This window comes from Cervus canadensis, chromosome 18 (genome assembly GCF_019320065.1).
Source record: "Cervus canadensis isolate Bull #8, Minnesota chromosome 18, ASM1932006v1, whole genome shotgun sequence".
Taxonomy (NCBI): domain Eukaryota; kingdom Metazoa; phylum Chordata; class Mammalia; order Artiodactyla; family Cervidae; genus Cervus; species Cervus canadensis.
The window spans coordinates 18,451,472-18,468,145 of NC_057403.1; the positions used below are offsets into that span (position 1 = coordinate 18,451,472).

General features: G+C 52.9%; 1 protein-coding gene across 3 annotated transcripts in view; it reads left to right on the plus strand.

The window, feature by feature from the left end:
- Nucleotides 1-3,734: 3,734 nt before the first annotated feature.
- The window catches only part of HIF3A (hypoxia inducible factor 3 subunit alpha), a 28,904-nt gene continuing 15,964 nt past the window's right edge, over nucleotides 3,735-16,674 (plus strand). For 2 of the 3 annotated variants that reach the window (XM_043436287.1, XM_043436289.1), the window contains exons 1-7: nucleotides 3,735-3,814; nucleotides 9,960-10,150; nucleotides 11,560-11,705; nucleotides 13,599-13,683; nucleotides 14,122-14,234; nucleotides 14,741-14,949; nucleotides 16,539-16,645. In XM_043436287.1, coding sequence (XP_043292222.1) covers nucleotides 3,789-3,814; nucleotides 9,960-10,150; nucleotides 11,560-11,705; nucleotides 13,599-13,683; nucleotides 14,122-14,234; nucleotides 14,741-14,949; nucleotides 16,539-16,645 — 877 coding nt within the window. In that variant the 5' untranslated portion in view covers nucleotides 3,735-3,788. The remainder of the gene's footprint in view (nucleotides 3,815-9,959; nucleotides 10,151-11,559; nucleotides 11,706-13,598; nucleotides 13,684-14,121; nucleotides 14,235-14,740; nucleotides 14,950-16,538; nucleotides 16,646-16,674) is intronic. The other variant, XM_043436288.1, reaches the window with a different exon arrangement.

Below are 16,674 nucleotides of genomic sequence, written 5' to 3' on the forward strand. Positions count from 1 at the left end.
TTTGAACCCACGCAGGCTGGCTCTAGAACCATGGATCATAACCACTGATCAGCAGGAAAATAATGGTGCCCACGTAATGGAGCTGCGCTGATGTTCCAGTAAGAGCAGGGCTTGCTCTTGGCATAGAGCCCGTGCATAACACTTAGGACTCGTCCTATTTAATCCATCGTCTGGTTCCAGGTTGGCTTGGCTCGAGTTTGGAGGGATTTTCTGCTCCTGGCAGTGTTCCAGGAATGCCAGCCGACCTTTATAAGCCCATATTATTAGGAGTCAGAGCCAGGGAAGGGGAGAGCTGAGATAAAATCAAATCACAAGATGGGACGTCCCTGGTGGTCCGGCAGTTAAGACTCCGAGCTCCTAATGCAGGGGGCCCGAGTTTGATCCCTGGTCAGGGAACTAGATCACACCTGCCACAACTAAGACCAGGTGCAGCCAAATAAATAAATATGTTTAAAAATTAAAATAAGAATTAGATCACAAGAGGTGGAGGTTGTAGAGTGGTTAGGAGCTATTCCCCGCAGTCTTCGACAGCAGGGAGAGTGAGTCATATAGAAGTGAACATCAGCAAGTGAAACATCCAAGCAGATGTACAGAAAACAGCAGCCAGGAATGCTGACTTGTCAGACTGGGTATGTTCATGGTTCTGGGGCTTTGTTGCTGAACCCTATTTCCCTGTTGATAAAATAAGCATTTTTTTCTCTAATATCCCAAAGCCTAAGACTCCACCTCCATGGCACAGCTTGTAGGCAGAACTCCAAGGTAATGTTCTGTAAAAAGTGTGGCAGATATTTTCCCAAAATAGCTGCAGTAATGTTTCCAGTTCCACATGTTTTTCCCTGTGGAAGCTTGATCTTTCCCATCACGATGTGGAGTCTCTTTCCCTCCACTGGGCAGGATTTTGTGATTGCCTTGATGAAAGGAATGAGAAGGAAGTGATGCTGCATGACTCCCAAGGCTAGGTCATAAAGGAGATACAGCTTCTGCATGTGTCCTCATTCACTCTTCCTCTCCACTGGGACTTGGAAGCCATGATGGGAGGAAGCCCAAGCAGCCACATGGAAGGACCACATGTAGATGCTCCAGCCACAGTCCCCAGGTGAGGTTCTAGGTGACAGGCAGCATCAACCACCAAGCAGGTGAGTGAGGAAGCATCAGATCATTCCAGCTTCCCTTGCCAGGGGCCTGGGTTTGATCCCTGATCGGCAAACTAGGTAGGATTGATCCCATAAGCCATGCAGCTCAGGAAAAAAAAATTTAACTCCTTTATAAAAAAATTAATCAATTTATTTGACTACATCATGTCTTAGTTGCAGCATTTGGGATCTTTGATCTAAAATGTGGCATGCAAGATCTTTTTATTGCAGCATGTGAACTCTTATTTGCAGCATGTGGGATTTGGTTCCCTGACCAGGGATTGAACTCAGGACCCCTGCTTTGGGAGCACGGAGTCTTAGCCACCAGACCACCAGGGAAGTCCCCCAAACATATCCTTTTAGCAAAAATTAGAAACTATTTCAACAAACATATTTCCTGTATTGCTTTTGCTGCCAGGAACAACCAAGTGAAGTTTAATGTTAACCTAGATCATAGATACCTGGCACATCTGTGTATATAAGTTTTAGTCCTGTTTTCATTTTTGTTTAACATATGCTAGTTTTTCTTGGACACCATAAATCCTCAGATTGGCTATCTGCTGTGAGTTGGATAACCCCTGCTTCCTTGAATAGGACACTGCTTCTCCTGCAGCCCTTTCTAAATTTGGCCTCTCATTCACACATCTCTCTCCTGAGGTTCAGGACATAGTCTCTCAGTTTATCAAGATTCTTTTGAGGGTAAGCAGCTGACATCAACTCAACTAATCTAAGCACAGAGTAAATAAATAAAATAATATTTAATAACAACAGCAACCACCAAAAACTCCATAATGGTTCCATGATTAAAATGGTGTTCAGGTATGGCCGAATCCAGGCACCTAAATGCTAGTGTCAAGACTATCTTTCACAAACTTTCATTTCTGCTTTCCTCTGTATTGACATCCATCTCATAAAGCCTTTCTCAGCAACAGAGCCCCATAAACTCCAGGCTCACATCCCACCAGCTTGGCAACTGCAGTAGAAAGAACATCTTTTATGATAGTTGCAGCAAATGTCTCTGGGCTGGTTGTCACTAGACTAGGTTAGGTCACACACCTTCCCTGAACTAATCACTGTGATCTGAGAAACAGAATAAACTGGCTAGGTCTAGTCCCTGGTGGCTAAGTGGTAGAGAATCCAACTGCCAATGCAGGAGACCTGGGTTCCGTCCCTGGGTCGAGATGATCCCTTAGAGAAGGAAACGGCAACCCTCTTCAGTATTCTTGCCTGGGAAATCCCATGGACAGAGGAGTCTGGTGGGCTACAGTCCACGGAGTTGCAAGAGTCTGACATGACTTAGTTATTAAACCAACCCATCACCAGTCCCTGGAGCTGGTGTTGGTAGGGCTATGGCCAGTCCCGCTCAAATTAAATAGACTGAGGGACTTCCCTGGTCCAATGGCTGAACCTCTGCGCTCCCAATGCATGCGGGCTTGGGTTCGGTCTCTGGTCACGGAACTATATTCTACATGCCGCAACTAAGAATTCATATGTTGAAACTCAAGATCCCATGTGCTGCAACTATGACCTGGTGCAGCCAAATAAATAAGTAAAAGTATTAAAAAAAAAAAAAAAGATTAAGAGGAAAGAAGTATTTCCCCAAAAGAAAACTGAGTGGGATACTAGGGTGGGCAAAACCCACAGACTTCTGCTATAGTGTCCTCTTCTCTGCCCAAAGCTGCATCCAGAATATTGACCTGCGGTGGATTAACACCCACCTTAGACAATTGTAACACTCCTTGGTGACCTCGTGTCTCTACCTTCTCACTTACTTCACGGGTAGAAAGCTACCACTTCTCCGCTCTTCTGAAAAGTGGGTGTGATTGAGTTTTACATATTTACCTGATATAAACTTAATCACTCACCAGTGAGAACCTGAAAAGGGAGTTCGAGAGGCAAGGAGGCGGGCTTGGGGACCTGAGGGGTGCCAGACCAGAGGAGCGGGGACCAGGGGGCGTGGGCGCGAGAGGGAGGGATGGGAGGGTGGAGGGAAGGGGCAGGGGACTGAGGGGGACGGTGGGGTACAGAAGGGGAGGGACCGCAGAACTGGGGCGGGTGGGGTCGGGAGTTGGGGGCGAAGAGGCAAAGCGGGGGACTCGGGGGATAGGGAAGACGAGACAGAGCAGGCGGAGCTGGGCGACTCCGGAGACAGGGCTGGGCCACTGGAGGGGGTGGGATTGGAAGTCGGAGGGGCCCGTCTGGGGGTAGAAAGTGGAGGGGTGAGCCGCGGGTGGGAGTTAGAGGGTGGGGGCTGGGGTGTACGGGACAGAGAGAACTAGGTGGATTCGGAAGAGTGTCGGTGTCGGAACTTGGCGGGATAGACTGGGCCAGAAGGCGAGGCCCGTCGACTGTGCATGGGGCGGGTGACACTGCCTAGAAGTCCGCGGCAAGGGGTGTGGCGGGGTGTGTGTGTGTATTCCTCGGGACCCGCCCCCTGCACACACACACACACACACACACTCGCCTGGCGTTCTAAGGCTCGGTCTCTGGTCCCGCCTCTTTCTTGGAAGTGACAGACCGATCAACCAATCAGAACCGCGGGCAGGGCGCGGGGCAGCCAACCGCGCGGCGGGAGGAGGGGCTGAGGAGGGGGCTCGCGGGGCAGGGGAGGGGGCTAGGGGCCTCGAAGGGCTCCGGAGCTGCGACTGGCGAGTCATGGCGCTGGGACTACAGCGCGCAAGGTACTGGGCTTCGCGGGCAGGAGTGATGAGAACTGGGGGCTCTTCTTCCAGCGACCCCTGAGCCGGGTGGGGAAGGAGCGGGTGCAAGCCTAGGGCGCCCTCGGACGCGCGGTTGCAGGCACATCCCCGCCGCACCCTCCACCCTAGGGGATCGCAGGGGTGGGGGCATTTCCCCAAGCCCAGGCTGCCACGCCCCTCTAGCCAGGAGCGACTTTGGGGTCTTGGTCCCCGATTTCCTGCTGCTCCGGGTTCGCTTCCCCTTCTGATTAGGGGTGAAACTCGGGGTCCCCACGGAATTGGGGTGGTTGCACTTGAGCAGTTCCCGGGCTTCCGCGGGAGGCATTTTCCTTCTTCAGAGTAACTCTTCTGGCCTCCGAGCCCCCAGAATTGAGGTTGTTCTTTGACACAAGACCCCTGGGGTCCTAGGAGGTATGGGACAGCCCCGAATTGAGCCTTCCCAGATAAAGGGAGTCCCTTAGAATTGGGAGTCAGCTATTGATTCAAGAGAGAACCTCTATAACTGGACCCTCCCTGACACTGTTTCCCAAACCTTGGGTTGCCTAGAAATAGGCAGAGGCGGTCACCTTTCAGAAGCCACCTGGGGGACCCTTCCCAAGGGCTTTTTTGTATTCCTGTGAAAGGTAGGGTCATCCCTTCAATAATAGGAAAACAGCCTGACCCACTTCCCAAAGTCTAGCCTCTTATCTGACTCCCCCAACCCCACCCAGTCCCTGTGACAGTGGGAAGCGGCACCCAAGCCTTATTTGGGAAGACCCCAGAGAGGGTGCTGTGCCTGCTTCAGTGCGAACTGGGCGCGCCCCCTGCCGCAGCGGCCAGCTAGGTCATCCTGGGCAGGGAGTGGGTTTCTGTGTTCCCTTCCCAACAGGTGCAGATCTGCTGGGCAGCACAGGGAACTGGTGTTCTGGGTCCACAGCCAGGGGGTCCTGTCTGACCATGTTTTCATGGGACCCCGGAAAGTATCTCAAGCCCTTGATTTCTCCCGTCCAATCTGAGGCGTCCAGGAAGCCTCACCCCCTTCCCTCCTCCCTGGCTTCACAGGTCTGATTGGATCCATCTACACCCCCATGTTTTCACATCCCTCCCCCCTTCACCTATACTCTCCCCCCCCACCCCAATTCTATTCCAGTCTCTGGCTCTGGGCCTGCCAGGGAAACTCTATCCCACCCTTTCTGGGCCAGCCCTGGCCCAGCCCCTCCTGGCTGGGTGGGGGCCCCTCTTGGCTGAGCTGGGGGCGCTCCCCCCTCCCCATCTAAGGACAGCCCTTTCCTTTGGTGTCATCTGAGCCTGCGCACCACCCACTCATAACTTGCACCCGGATCCCGGCCACGCTCCATCCCCTCCTGCACCCCTAGGGTGGCATTTGGGCCAAAGAGGGTCTGGGTGATGGTGAGTGGGCCCCCATACTTCCTTACTGCTTCCCCCTCTTCCAGCTCTGGCTAACTGCCATCCCACTCCAGGCAAGGGTGATTCTCGGGAAGCCCCTGATGGGCACTTGGCCCTGGGTGTCCCTCAGGTCAGAGGGTTCCCAGAGAACATAAGACTTGGGGTACAGGCACCCCACTGGATTACCAGGTCTTTGAGAATGAGCAGAGTCAGTAGAGAGATGCCCCCGACCCCCTTCCCCAAGTCCCTTCTTCAACCCAAACCCTGCCTCTGGCCTTTTCAGGCCACCTTGGGGCAATGCCAAGAGGATCCTTGCATGATTCAGCCTAAGGCCCCCCAGATCCTCTATACTTTTTGCAAGACCCCAAATACCCAGTCGACTGTCAGGAGAGAGAGGCCCAGGAGCAGCCCCAAATGTGGGGCCGGTGTCCACACTTTCTCCGTGCCTTTGCTCTCAGGGGCGAGTTCTTCGGAGCAGAGAAGAAGCGGGCTTCTCCCTCTCCTGGTGGGGGGGGCACCAGGCCCTACTCCCCATCCCAGGCCTTACCCCGGGGCCTCCCGGCCTGGCTCCACCCCCTGTTCTCTGCTGGAACACAGAGGAAGGGTGGCAGGGCTCCAGCTGCACGTCTCAACCTGGGCAGAATGCCAAGGGGCTGGACCAGGGCTGGGCATGGGGCCAGCTGGGGAGACTGGCCAGCTGGGGAAATCCGGAGGCAGCAGGGGTGGGAGCAGGGGAAAGGACGGGGGTCCCTTGGGTGGCATGCCCACCAAAGCATGGCACTTAAAAGCCCAGGCCCCAAAGTCAGGGTTCAAATCGCAGCTCACCAGCTTCCTGGCTGTGTGGCTTTATGCCAGCAGGCTGCTCTCTGAGCCTCAGTTTCATAGCCTGGAAAATGAGGGTTCTACTTCCCATCTCCTGCACCAGATCTAGATGAGGAGTGGTGAGGGGACAGACCTTTGAGGCAGAATACTTCATAGGAGGGCAATAAACTGTGTTCAAGTCAGACAGGATTCTGGGCAAAAGCAAATGCATGGTTGGATTAACAGAAGCGTTGAGCACAACTGCATGTTGGTCGAGGGTCCTGGGATTACCAGCTTGGTGACTTGGGCTGGTAATGCAATTGCTTGGAGACTTGGTTTCTGACTCTATAAAAGGGAGATCACTTTTCCAGGTGCATAGGGTTGTTGGAGGGAGTTAATGGGGTCTCTAAGCTCATGAGTTTTCAATATACCAGAGCTATCATTATTATTAGTATCACTATGATTTAGTCTTTTTCTCAAGGTATTATGTAAAAGTCACATGTGTGATTGCACACGCATACCACACCACAGGTTTACCACCGAAGCCCAAGGGTTTCTCCAGAGCCTACGAGTCTCCTAAGCCTTCCATCCCTGATGTGGACAAAGAGGGAATAATAAAAGTTTCCTGCAATGCCGGAGACCCAGGTTCGATGCCTGGATTGGGAAGATCCCCTGGGGAAGGGATAGGCTACCCACTCCAGTATTCTTGGGCTTCCCTCGTGGCTCAGACAGTAAAGAATCTGTGTGCAATGCAGGAGACCTGGGTTTGATCCCTGGGTTGGGAAGATCCCTTGGAGAAGGGCGTGGCAACCCACTCCAGTATTCTTGCCTGAAGAATTCTGCTGCAGTCCATGGGGTCGCAAAGAGTCCACCTATATATAGCATTGACCAATTGCCAGCCTCGATTCTAAGTCCTTGACGTACAGTAACTCCTTTAGTCTTCACAAAAGCCCCATGAGTTTGTGCTGTTCTTGGGCACAGGGAGGCCGTGCAACTTGTCCAAAGTCACACAGCTAATAAATCATGGAGTCGAGATTGGAAGGCTGAACCAGAGGAATTAACCCCGAGTCCGTTTAAAGAGAAAGGCCAGGGAGTTCCTTGGTGGTTGAGTGGTTAAGGCTTCGCCTTCCAATGCAGCCGGTAGGGGTTGCATCCCTGGTCAGATCAGGGAGCTACGATCCCACATGCCTGGGGGCCAAAGAAAAACCCCAAAACAAGAAAACAGAAGCAATAATGTAACAAATTCAATAAAAACTTTAATAATAATAATAAAATAAAAATATGTAAATAAATACAGGGAAAGGCCAGAGACCAGACAGCTTGTGGAGCAAGTGAGAGACCCACCCACGCTTGCTGTCAGGATATCTGGAGAACAGGCTGGGAGCTGGAGGGAGGGTCCCGCCGCAGCCACCAGTTAGCTCCTTCTATGAAGGGAGAAGGAGTCGGCCACAGAGAGGATTATAGAGCCCAGCTGCCCGGGAGGTGGGGGGGCCAGCCCCACCCCTACCCCCGTCCCTGTTCCCATTCCCTGTTCCCTCTGTCCGGGCCCCCAGCTCAGGCCCGCCCACCCCCACCCTCTGGGCAGGAAGACAAACAAGGCTGGAACAGAACGGGACAGGAGGACGGAATGTCCTCTGGGCAGAGTAGGACTGGAGGCCCCTGCCCCCCACCAGCCAGGAGGGAGGGGATGAGGGCAGTTGCTGGCTCCCTCCACCCCTCCACCCAGCCTGTCCCCTTCTGTGCCTCCCTCTCACTTGCATGAGGAGGTTTTTCCCATCTGTACAGACAGGAGGTACCACGAGCCCCCCTCCATTGTGCCTGGGGGTGGCGCTGCAGGGCTCCTGTTTAGAGGAGCAGTTGATGCCCCAGAAATGGCCTCTAGCTTTTAGGAAGGTCAGCTTCCCCCTCTTGGGTTTTGCTTCCATGGAGGTTGTAGAAGGGGCTGGGGGGAGTGGTTCATAAGAGAGGGATTAGAAGAATGAAGGGTTTGAAATCTCACTGCCCGAGTTCAGATCCCAACTCTTCCAGTTAATGGCTTTATGACTCTGGGGGCGAAGGACTTACCTTTTCAGAGTCTCAGTTTCCCCTTGTGAAATGGAGGTTTCAGAGCCTAGGCTTTCTTTAAAAAAAAAAAAAATTATTTATTTGGCTGCCTCTGGTCTTATTTGCAGCGCCTGGGCTTAGTTGCCCTATCATAGCATGTGGGATTTTAGTTCCCCTACCAGGGATCAAACCCTTGTCTCCTGCATTGGAAGGTGGATTGTTAACCATTGGACCACCAGGGAAGTCCCGGCCTAGGGCTTTCTTAGGATTGAATGAGTACACGTAGGCTGAGTCCTTACTTAGTGCAATGCCAGACTCATAAATACTTAGCAAATTATAGCTGCTTATTAGTGGTTTTTCATACTGTCCATGGGGTTCTCCAGGCAAGGATACTGGAGTGGGTTGCCATTTATAGCCAACTCACTGGAGAAGACCTTGATCCTGGGAAAAATTGAAGGTCAAAGGAGAAGGGGTGGAAGAGGATGAGATGGTTAGATAGCATCACCGACTCAGTGAACATGAATTTGAGCAAACTCCGGGAGATAGTGGAGGACAGAGGAGGCTGGTGTGCTATACTCCATGGAGTTGCAAAGAGTTGGACACAACTTAGCAAGGGAACAACAAATTTATGGTTTTTTATCAATAGTAGTATCTCAATACAGATAAGATTACATATACTATACTATATGTAACATATTCTTATCATTTTTCCCCCCAAAACTATAGAGTTTGGATTCAGAGAGACCTGGAGTTTGACTTTTAAGACAGTGCAGAAACAGGAAGAAGTACTAAAACCTGGAGATAATCCAGGGCGATACAACAGGAGGTGAGGGTTCGATCCCTGGGTCAGGAAGATCCCCTGGAGAAGGAAATGGCAAACTACTCCAGTATTCTTGCCTGGAGAGTCCCATGGACAGAGGAGCCTGGCGGGCTATAGTCCATAGGATCGCAAAGAGTTGGACACGACTGAAGCGACTCAGCATGTACATACAACAGAGGAAACTGAAGAATTCAGGCAGAACAGTGTTCACTCCTTGTGGGCAAGCACTGCACCTCTCTGTGCCTGGGTTTCATCTGTTCAATGGGATGTTATTACCTTCCTCCTAGGGATGTCTGAGCTACATGGGTTAATTTAAGTCACACACATAGCACAGGGTCTGACATGATAGTAAAAGCTGGATAAGTGGCAGATATTTCTGAAAACAATCAAACAAACAAAAAAACATGATAACTTTCTACTTCCAACCCCACACGCAGAATTCAAGCATTTGAAATGGATTAAAAGGCAGGGGTGAGTGGTTAGCCATTGGCTGAACAGAACCCCCCAAGACCCTAGGGATGGTTTGCTGTATCTCCCTGGCAGGGCCCCCGGAGGTGGGTCGTTGGACTTTGAGATCTGTACTCCAAGATTCTGAGAACTCAGCTCAGCTGAGGAGGGAAAAGGGCAGGAGACGGGGTTCAGGGAGGTTGTAGGGCAGAGGGCCTGGAGGGGGCTGTATGCATCTTCTTGCACCCTCCCTTCCCTGGTTCCTGACCATCTCTGCCAGCCTCCTCCCAGCAGGAGGCCTCCCTGTTACCCAGTCGCCCCAAGCCCGGGGAATAATCAGCAGATAAGTCAGGGAGGGGACAGGGCGGCCCTGGGCACGCCTTGGAGAGGAGTGAGGCACCTGGAGGGCAGCATGGGCTGGCGCACGGACAATAAAACCTGAGGCTAGGAGCGACTCCATAGTATAACCCACCCAGAGAGCTCCAGGAACTCGCCCGGGCCACACAGCGAGGCCTGCACAGTCGCGGCTCTGACTTCTCTGGGACCCATGTGGCAGCACACCACGTGCTCGCCGCATCCAACTCTTTCCCTTCCCGGAGCGCCCCCAGTGAACGCAGGCCATGCCCGCAGGTCGAGCACGGAGCTGCGCAAGGAGAAGTCCCGGGATGCGGCCCGCAGCCGGCGCAGCCAGGAGACCGAGGTGCTGTACCAGCTGGCGCACACGCTGCCCTTCGCGCGCGGGGTCAGCGCCCACCTGGACAAGGCCTCCATCATGCGCCTCACCATCAGCTACCTGCGCATGCACCGCCTCTGCTCCGCAGGTGAGCCCCGCCCCCGGGAATTCCCACCTGGGCAAGGCCCCGCCCTTGGAAAGGTACATCCCGAGGAGACCCCTCCTCCGGGAAGCCGCGTCCCAAGGCCCGGCTCCCAGAAGGCTTCCCTGCGGAGCCCCGCCCCTCTGGAATCCAAGTCCCTGGAGAGGCCCCGCCTCTTCGAGTTCTGGCCAATCGGAATCCAGTCCTAGGAATCCCCGTCCTCTTAGAAGTCTGTCATTTGTTAGGCCCCGCCCGTTGGAATGCTCCCTTGCATAGCTCCGCCTCCTTAGAATTAGAACTCTAGGGAATAGAAGGCTCAGCCCCTAAAGAATCCGCCTGCAAAGCAAGTGACCCGGATTCCATCCCTGGGTTGGAAGATTCCCCTGGAGAAGGGAATGGCTATCCACTCCAGTATTCTTGCCTGGAGAGTTCCATGGACAGAGGAGCCTGGCAGGCTATAGTCCATGCGGTCACAAAGAGTCAGACAGGACTGCACGGCTACCACTTTCACTTCACTGCTTCCACTAAACTCCCTAAGGCACCTGGACCCTTAGGATTTGGTCCCCTGGGAGATCTTCTCAGCTAGGCTCACTAGTTGTATTGTTTGTCCCCTTGAATTCCCACCCTGTTAAGCTAAAATTCAGCAGGAAGCCTTCTCTCTCTCTTTCTCACACACACACCCCTTCGAATCCCAGGACCCTGAAAAGATTTTATTATGGGAAAGTGGAGTCATCCTCTGGAGACTCTGCCCCTTAGACTTTCCTGTCTTGTATTCTGCCCTCCTCAGAATTCTGTCACTTGGGAGTCCCTGCTTCTATAGAATTCTGCCCGTGCCCCAAGAATTCTGAATCCCTGGCAAGTTTGGCCCCCTTGGAATTCTGACTCCCCTTATACCTTGGCCCCTTAGAATTTTGACCCCTGGGAATTTCATCCCGTTAGGATTCTGCCCTCCTCAGGGTTCTATTAGGGGCTTCGCAGATGGCTCAGTGGTAAAGAATCTGCCTGCAATGCCAGAGACTCAGGTTCAATACCTGGGTTTGGAAGATCCCCTGGAGAAGGAAATGGCAACCCGCTCCAGTATTCTTGCCTGGGAAATCCCATGGGCAGAGTCTGGCGGGCTACAGTCCCAAAAGAGTCATAGGACACTACTTATTGACTAAACAGCAAGAGTTCTATTCCTGGGAGACCCCTGGCTTTCTAGAATTCTGTACCCCTGGGAGGCCTTGTTCCCTTAGAATTCCAGTCCTTCTTGGTCCTTCCCTCTTCCTTGGGACTCCAAGTCACTGGGAAGGATGTGCCCCGCTCACCTGGAGGTTCCTGTAAGTTCCTCTAAGTGAAGGAAAGCAGAGGGAGGCTAGCCAGGGTGGGCTCATGGCTGACTGGACACACCGTATCCATCCTGGCCCCGACACCAGGGGAGTGGAACCAGGTGGGAGCAGGGGGCGAGCCAGTGGATGCCTGCTACCTGAAGGCCCTGGAGGGCTTTGTTATGGTGCTCACCGCCGAGGGAGACATGGCTTACCTGTCAGAGAATGTCAGCAAACACCTGGGCCTCAGCCAGGTAAGAGGAGCTCCTACTTCGTGCAGGCAATGCTGGGATACGGACAGCACCAGAACCACCTTAGCCCTGCTTTTACAAGGCCCACAGTGCAAAGGGGAGGCGAATATGTCACCAGAAAGGAAAACTTGGAATGGGTAGGGCTGGGGTGGGGCAGCTTAAGGGGCTGTATAAGCCCGGGGTGGAGGCTGGTACCTGACCCAGACTTGGAGGGAATCAAGGGCTTCCTGGAAAAGACATCTGAGCTAAAACCTGAAGGACTTACCTAGTCAAAGGGTATGGTGAATGGTTGGGACCACCAAAGACTAGGAATGTACATGGCCGAGGAAAGAATATGCCAAGACACAAATGTGAGATAAAAGCAGAGCCTTTGGGGACATTTCTCCGAGTTAGGTGCAGAGTGCAGTGGGAGAAAGTGAAAGAAAGGCTAGAGGTCAAAATTTAGGACTGAGATAGAAGATTTGCCTCCAGGGCACTGGGGAGTCATGGAAGGATTTTAAGCAGAGGAGAGATAGTGTCAGAAAGGTGCAATCAGATTTTCATTTTAGAAAGATCCCTCTAGCTACTGCACAGAGATAAAATTGGAGAGAGTGAATCTAGAGGCTGGAAACTCCGTAAAACGGTGGATGCAGGGTCCCAAATGGGAGAAAAGGAGTAGGATGAGGGGCCTGGGAGGGAGACAAGAGACTTAGGGAGTAGAACTAATTTCAGCTCATCTTACGCCTAGTCCCATGAGAGGGCTACTGTTTTTTTCTTATATCACATCGATGAGCTCCACAGTTGGCATCTATTCCTTTCCCTTGCCTTGTTATCCCACTCTTTAAAAAAGAAAATGTATTCATCTGTGTCAGGTCTTAGTTGCATCACGAGGGACCTTTTGTTGTGGCACATGGACTCTCTAGTCGTGGCCTTCCTGGCTCAGTAGGTGCGGTTCTCAGTCTTAGTTACTCCTCGGCGTGTGGGATCTTAGTTCCCCAACAATTCTTAACCACTGGACCACAAGGGAAGTCCCCATCCCACTCTTGATGCCAACTTCTCTGTTAGTTTGAGCTCTTGAGCTCAGAGAGGTGAATGTTCCAAGGTCCCAGAGCTAGGAAATGGCTAGGACTCCAAGATCTCATCACTCCCCTGTTCAGCTTTAGCTCTGACCACTGCTTCTAAGATAGTATTCCATCATTTCACCAGAAGGGCTTCCCTAGTGGCTCAGCTGGTAAAGAATCTGCCTGCAATGCAGGAGACCTGGGTTCAATCCCTGGGTCGGGAAGATCCCCTGGAGGAGGGCATGGCAACCCACTCCAGGATTCTTGTCTGGAGAATCTCCACGGACAGAGGAGCCTGGTGGGCTACAGTCCATAGGGTTGCAGAGAGCTGGACGCAACTGAGCGATTAAGCACAACACAGCACAGCTCTGCTTTAGTTTTCTTTGTATGGTTAGTATATTGTTTTATATGGCTCAGACGCTGAAGAATCCACCTGCAATCTGGGAGACTCAGGTTTGATCCCTGGTTTGGGAAGATCCCCAGGAGAAGGAAATGGCAACCCACTCCTGTATTCTTGCCCGGAAAATCCCATGGACAGGGGAGCCTGGTGGGCTAGTCCATGGGGTCGCAAAGTCAAACATGACTAAAGTGACTGAGCTTGCACCCCATTACCCAGTAAGCTCTGAGAGTTAGGGGATTTGTCTTTGTAGTTACTTCTGTGCCCACACCATCTAGAAGAAGGCCTGGCAAATAATATGCTGAAGAAAGCAATGAATGAATGAATAAGGAGACTGGGAAAATAATCCGGGTTCATGAATTGGGGCAGGGTGATGAGGATGGGAAGGGTGAGATGGGTCAGAGGCCCTTGTAAAAATGCTTTTCCTCCAAGGCACCCCTCTGCTTCCCTCCCTCCCAGCTGGAGCTGATCGGACACAATATCTTTGATTTTATCCATCCCTGTGACCAAGAGGAGCTTCAAGATGCCCTGACCCCCCGGCAGAGTAAGTTCCCTGGAGGTCTCTGCCCCTAAATTACAGAAACTGAGGCTCCATCCTGCCCTTAGCATATCCTCTCCCCTCTGGAATCAGTTCAGTCACTCAGTTGTGTCCGATTCTTTGTGACCTCATGGACTGCAGCACGCCAAGCTTCCCTGTCCACTGAGAAAAAAAAGATGGGAAGAGGACGCTGTGGCCCTGCCCTGGGGGAATGCAGGGACTCACCCCACTCTGGGGGGGATCATCTTAAAGAGCGTAGCATACCCCTGGAGACCCTCTCTGGTTTCAGGTCTAGATTTTGAGGATGAGACTGGGAAGAGTTTAGTAACTGGGGTACTGGGGTGCTGGAGGGAACTGGGCCCTGTACCCGATGACCAGCTCCTCCCTCCCCCGCCCCCTCCCTTCCCCTCCTCCCCCTGCCCCCCACCCCACGGCCCTCCTCAGGCCTGTCCAAAAAGAAGCCGGAGGCCCCCACCGAGCGGTGCTTCTCCTTGCGCATGAAGAGCACCCTCAGCAGCCGCGGGCGCACCCTCAATCTCAAGGCGGCCACCTGGAAGGTGGGCAGGACCTGGCCTGGAGGGGAGGGGCCTGCCAGGGCTGGACCTGAGCCCTAAAGTTCCCGCAATGGGTTGCAGTCCGTGGGTCTCCTGGGCCCGGGATCCAGTGGGGCTTTCTCAGGCTGGGTCTTGGACATCCTCTGGGTACTTAGGAGGTTGGGGATAGGGGGTCCTTGTATCTTTTCTTAGTCTGGATCTCTGTGGGCCTAGCGCTGGGAGTCCTCAGTGTCCTGAGTCTGGAGTCTCCATGGGGTAGGAAAATCTGGGTTCCTCAAAGCTCCCTGTGTCTTAGAATCTGGAGATTGTCAGAATCTTCTTAGGTTGGGGTCTCTGTGGGGTCGGGGTCTGGGGGTCCTCAGAGCTCCCTGAACTGGGGCTCTGGAATCCTCAGGGCTTTCTTCTTCACAGCTCCCTAAGGGAGGGGCCCACAGGAACACACCTCCCAGCCCCTTGGGTAGCCCTAGGCCCAGGTGCATCACCCTCTTGCCCCCAACTATCCCCACTAGGTATTACACTGTTCTGGACACATGAGGGTCTACAAGCCCCCAGCACAGACTTCCCTGGCTGGGAGTCCCAACTTGGAGCCCCCCCTGCAATGCCTGGTGCTAATCTGTGAAGCCATCCCCCACCCTGGCAGCCTGGAGCCCCCGTTGGGCCGAGGGGCCTTCCTCAGCCGCCACAGCCTGGACATGAAGTTCACCTACTGTGATGAGAGGTGGGCAGGAGACAGGAGCCCACCCACCACCTGCCAAGCCCAGTTCCTCGTCTTCCTTTCTGCCCAAGTTCACTCACCGTCTCCTCTCCTACCCCCCACCGCCAGCTTCTCCCTCTGGTCTGTTTCCGGCTTTCTGACTCCATCTCTCTCTGTCTTCATGTGTCTGCCTGTCTCTAAATTGTCTGTGGGTCTTTTTTTTTTTTTTTTTTTTTTTTTTGGTCATGCCTCTGGTCATGGGGGATATTAGTTCTTTGACCTGGGTTCGAACCTGAGCCCCCTGCATTGGAAACGTGGACTCTTAACTTCTGGACTGCCAGGGAAGTTCCCCATATGTGGGTCTTCTTATCTGGGTTCAGACTGCTCGGGTTCAAATGCTGGCTGTGCATCCTTGGCCAAAGCACCTCACCTCTCTGTACCCCACTTTCCTCATCTGTCCTGTGAAGTGAGAACAGAGCCTACTTAGAACAGGTGTTCTGAGCACTCGGTGAGTTGCCTGATGCAGAGTAGTCTAGACGTGCCTATTTTTTTTAAATCATTATCATCACGATTACTTTTTATTTCTATTCGTTCTCTCTTATTTTTCTTTTTGTGATGTTCTTTCTTCCTTTCTCTACCCCTCTCCTATTTCTTTCATGTTCTCTTTTGTCTTCTTTTCATCGCTCTCCCCATTTTTACCTTCTCTTCTCCCCTATTCGGGCTTTCCAGGTGGCTCAGTGGGCAGAGAATCCACCTGCAATGCAGGGCTGCGTGTCGATCCCTGGGGTCAGGAGGATCCCCTGGAGGAGGGCATGGCAACTCACTCCAGTATTCTTGCCTGAAAAATTCCATGAACAGAGGAGCCTGGCGGGTTACAGTGGATAGGGTTGCAAAGAGTCGGACAGGGCTGAAGTGCCTGAGCACGCACGCATGCACGTTCCTCACGCACGCACGCTGCTCACACGTGCATGCTCCTCCACTATTAATTTCCTATGGCTGCTGTATCATATTAACACGTACGTAGTGGCTCAGAACAACATATATTGTCTATCTCAGAGTTCTGGAGGTGACAAGTCTGAGATGAGTCTTATGAAATGAAAGTCAAGGGCTCTGTTCTTTCCAGAGGCTCCAGGGAAGAATTCGTTTCCTTGCCATAGAAGCTTCTGGGGACCCCCTACATCCCTTGGCTCGTGGCCCCTCGCTCCACCTCAAAGCAGGTCACTTCCACCTCCGCCTCCATCATCGCATCTTCTGTTCTCTGACCGTGTGCTCCCCCCTCTTGTAAGGACTCCCCTAATTACACTGGGCCCACCCAGGGGATCCAGGATCATCTCTCCATCTCAAGATAATTAACTTCATCACATCTACAAAATCCCTTTTGCCATAGAAGGTAGTATGTTCACACGTCCAGGGAATTAGGACGGAGACATCTTCAGGGGCCTTTATTCAGCCTGCCACACTCCTTTCCCTATTCCTTGCTCTCCCTTTCTCTCTGTTACAAGCCTGTCCCTCTCTCTTGCTGGCTTCAACCCCGTGGCCCGCCTCTCCTTCCTTTCACCCACCCTCCACCTTAGCCAGTTGAACTGACGTAGGCTCCACTGCACCCACCTCAGGATCGCGGAGGTTGCCGGCTACAGCCCCGACGACCTGATTGGCTGTTCTGCCTACGAGTACATCCACGCGCTCGACTCGGATGCAGTCGGCCAGAGCATCCATACATGTATGTGTTCAGGTTCCACTTCCGGTGGA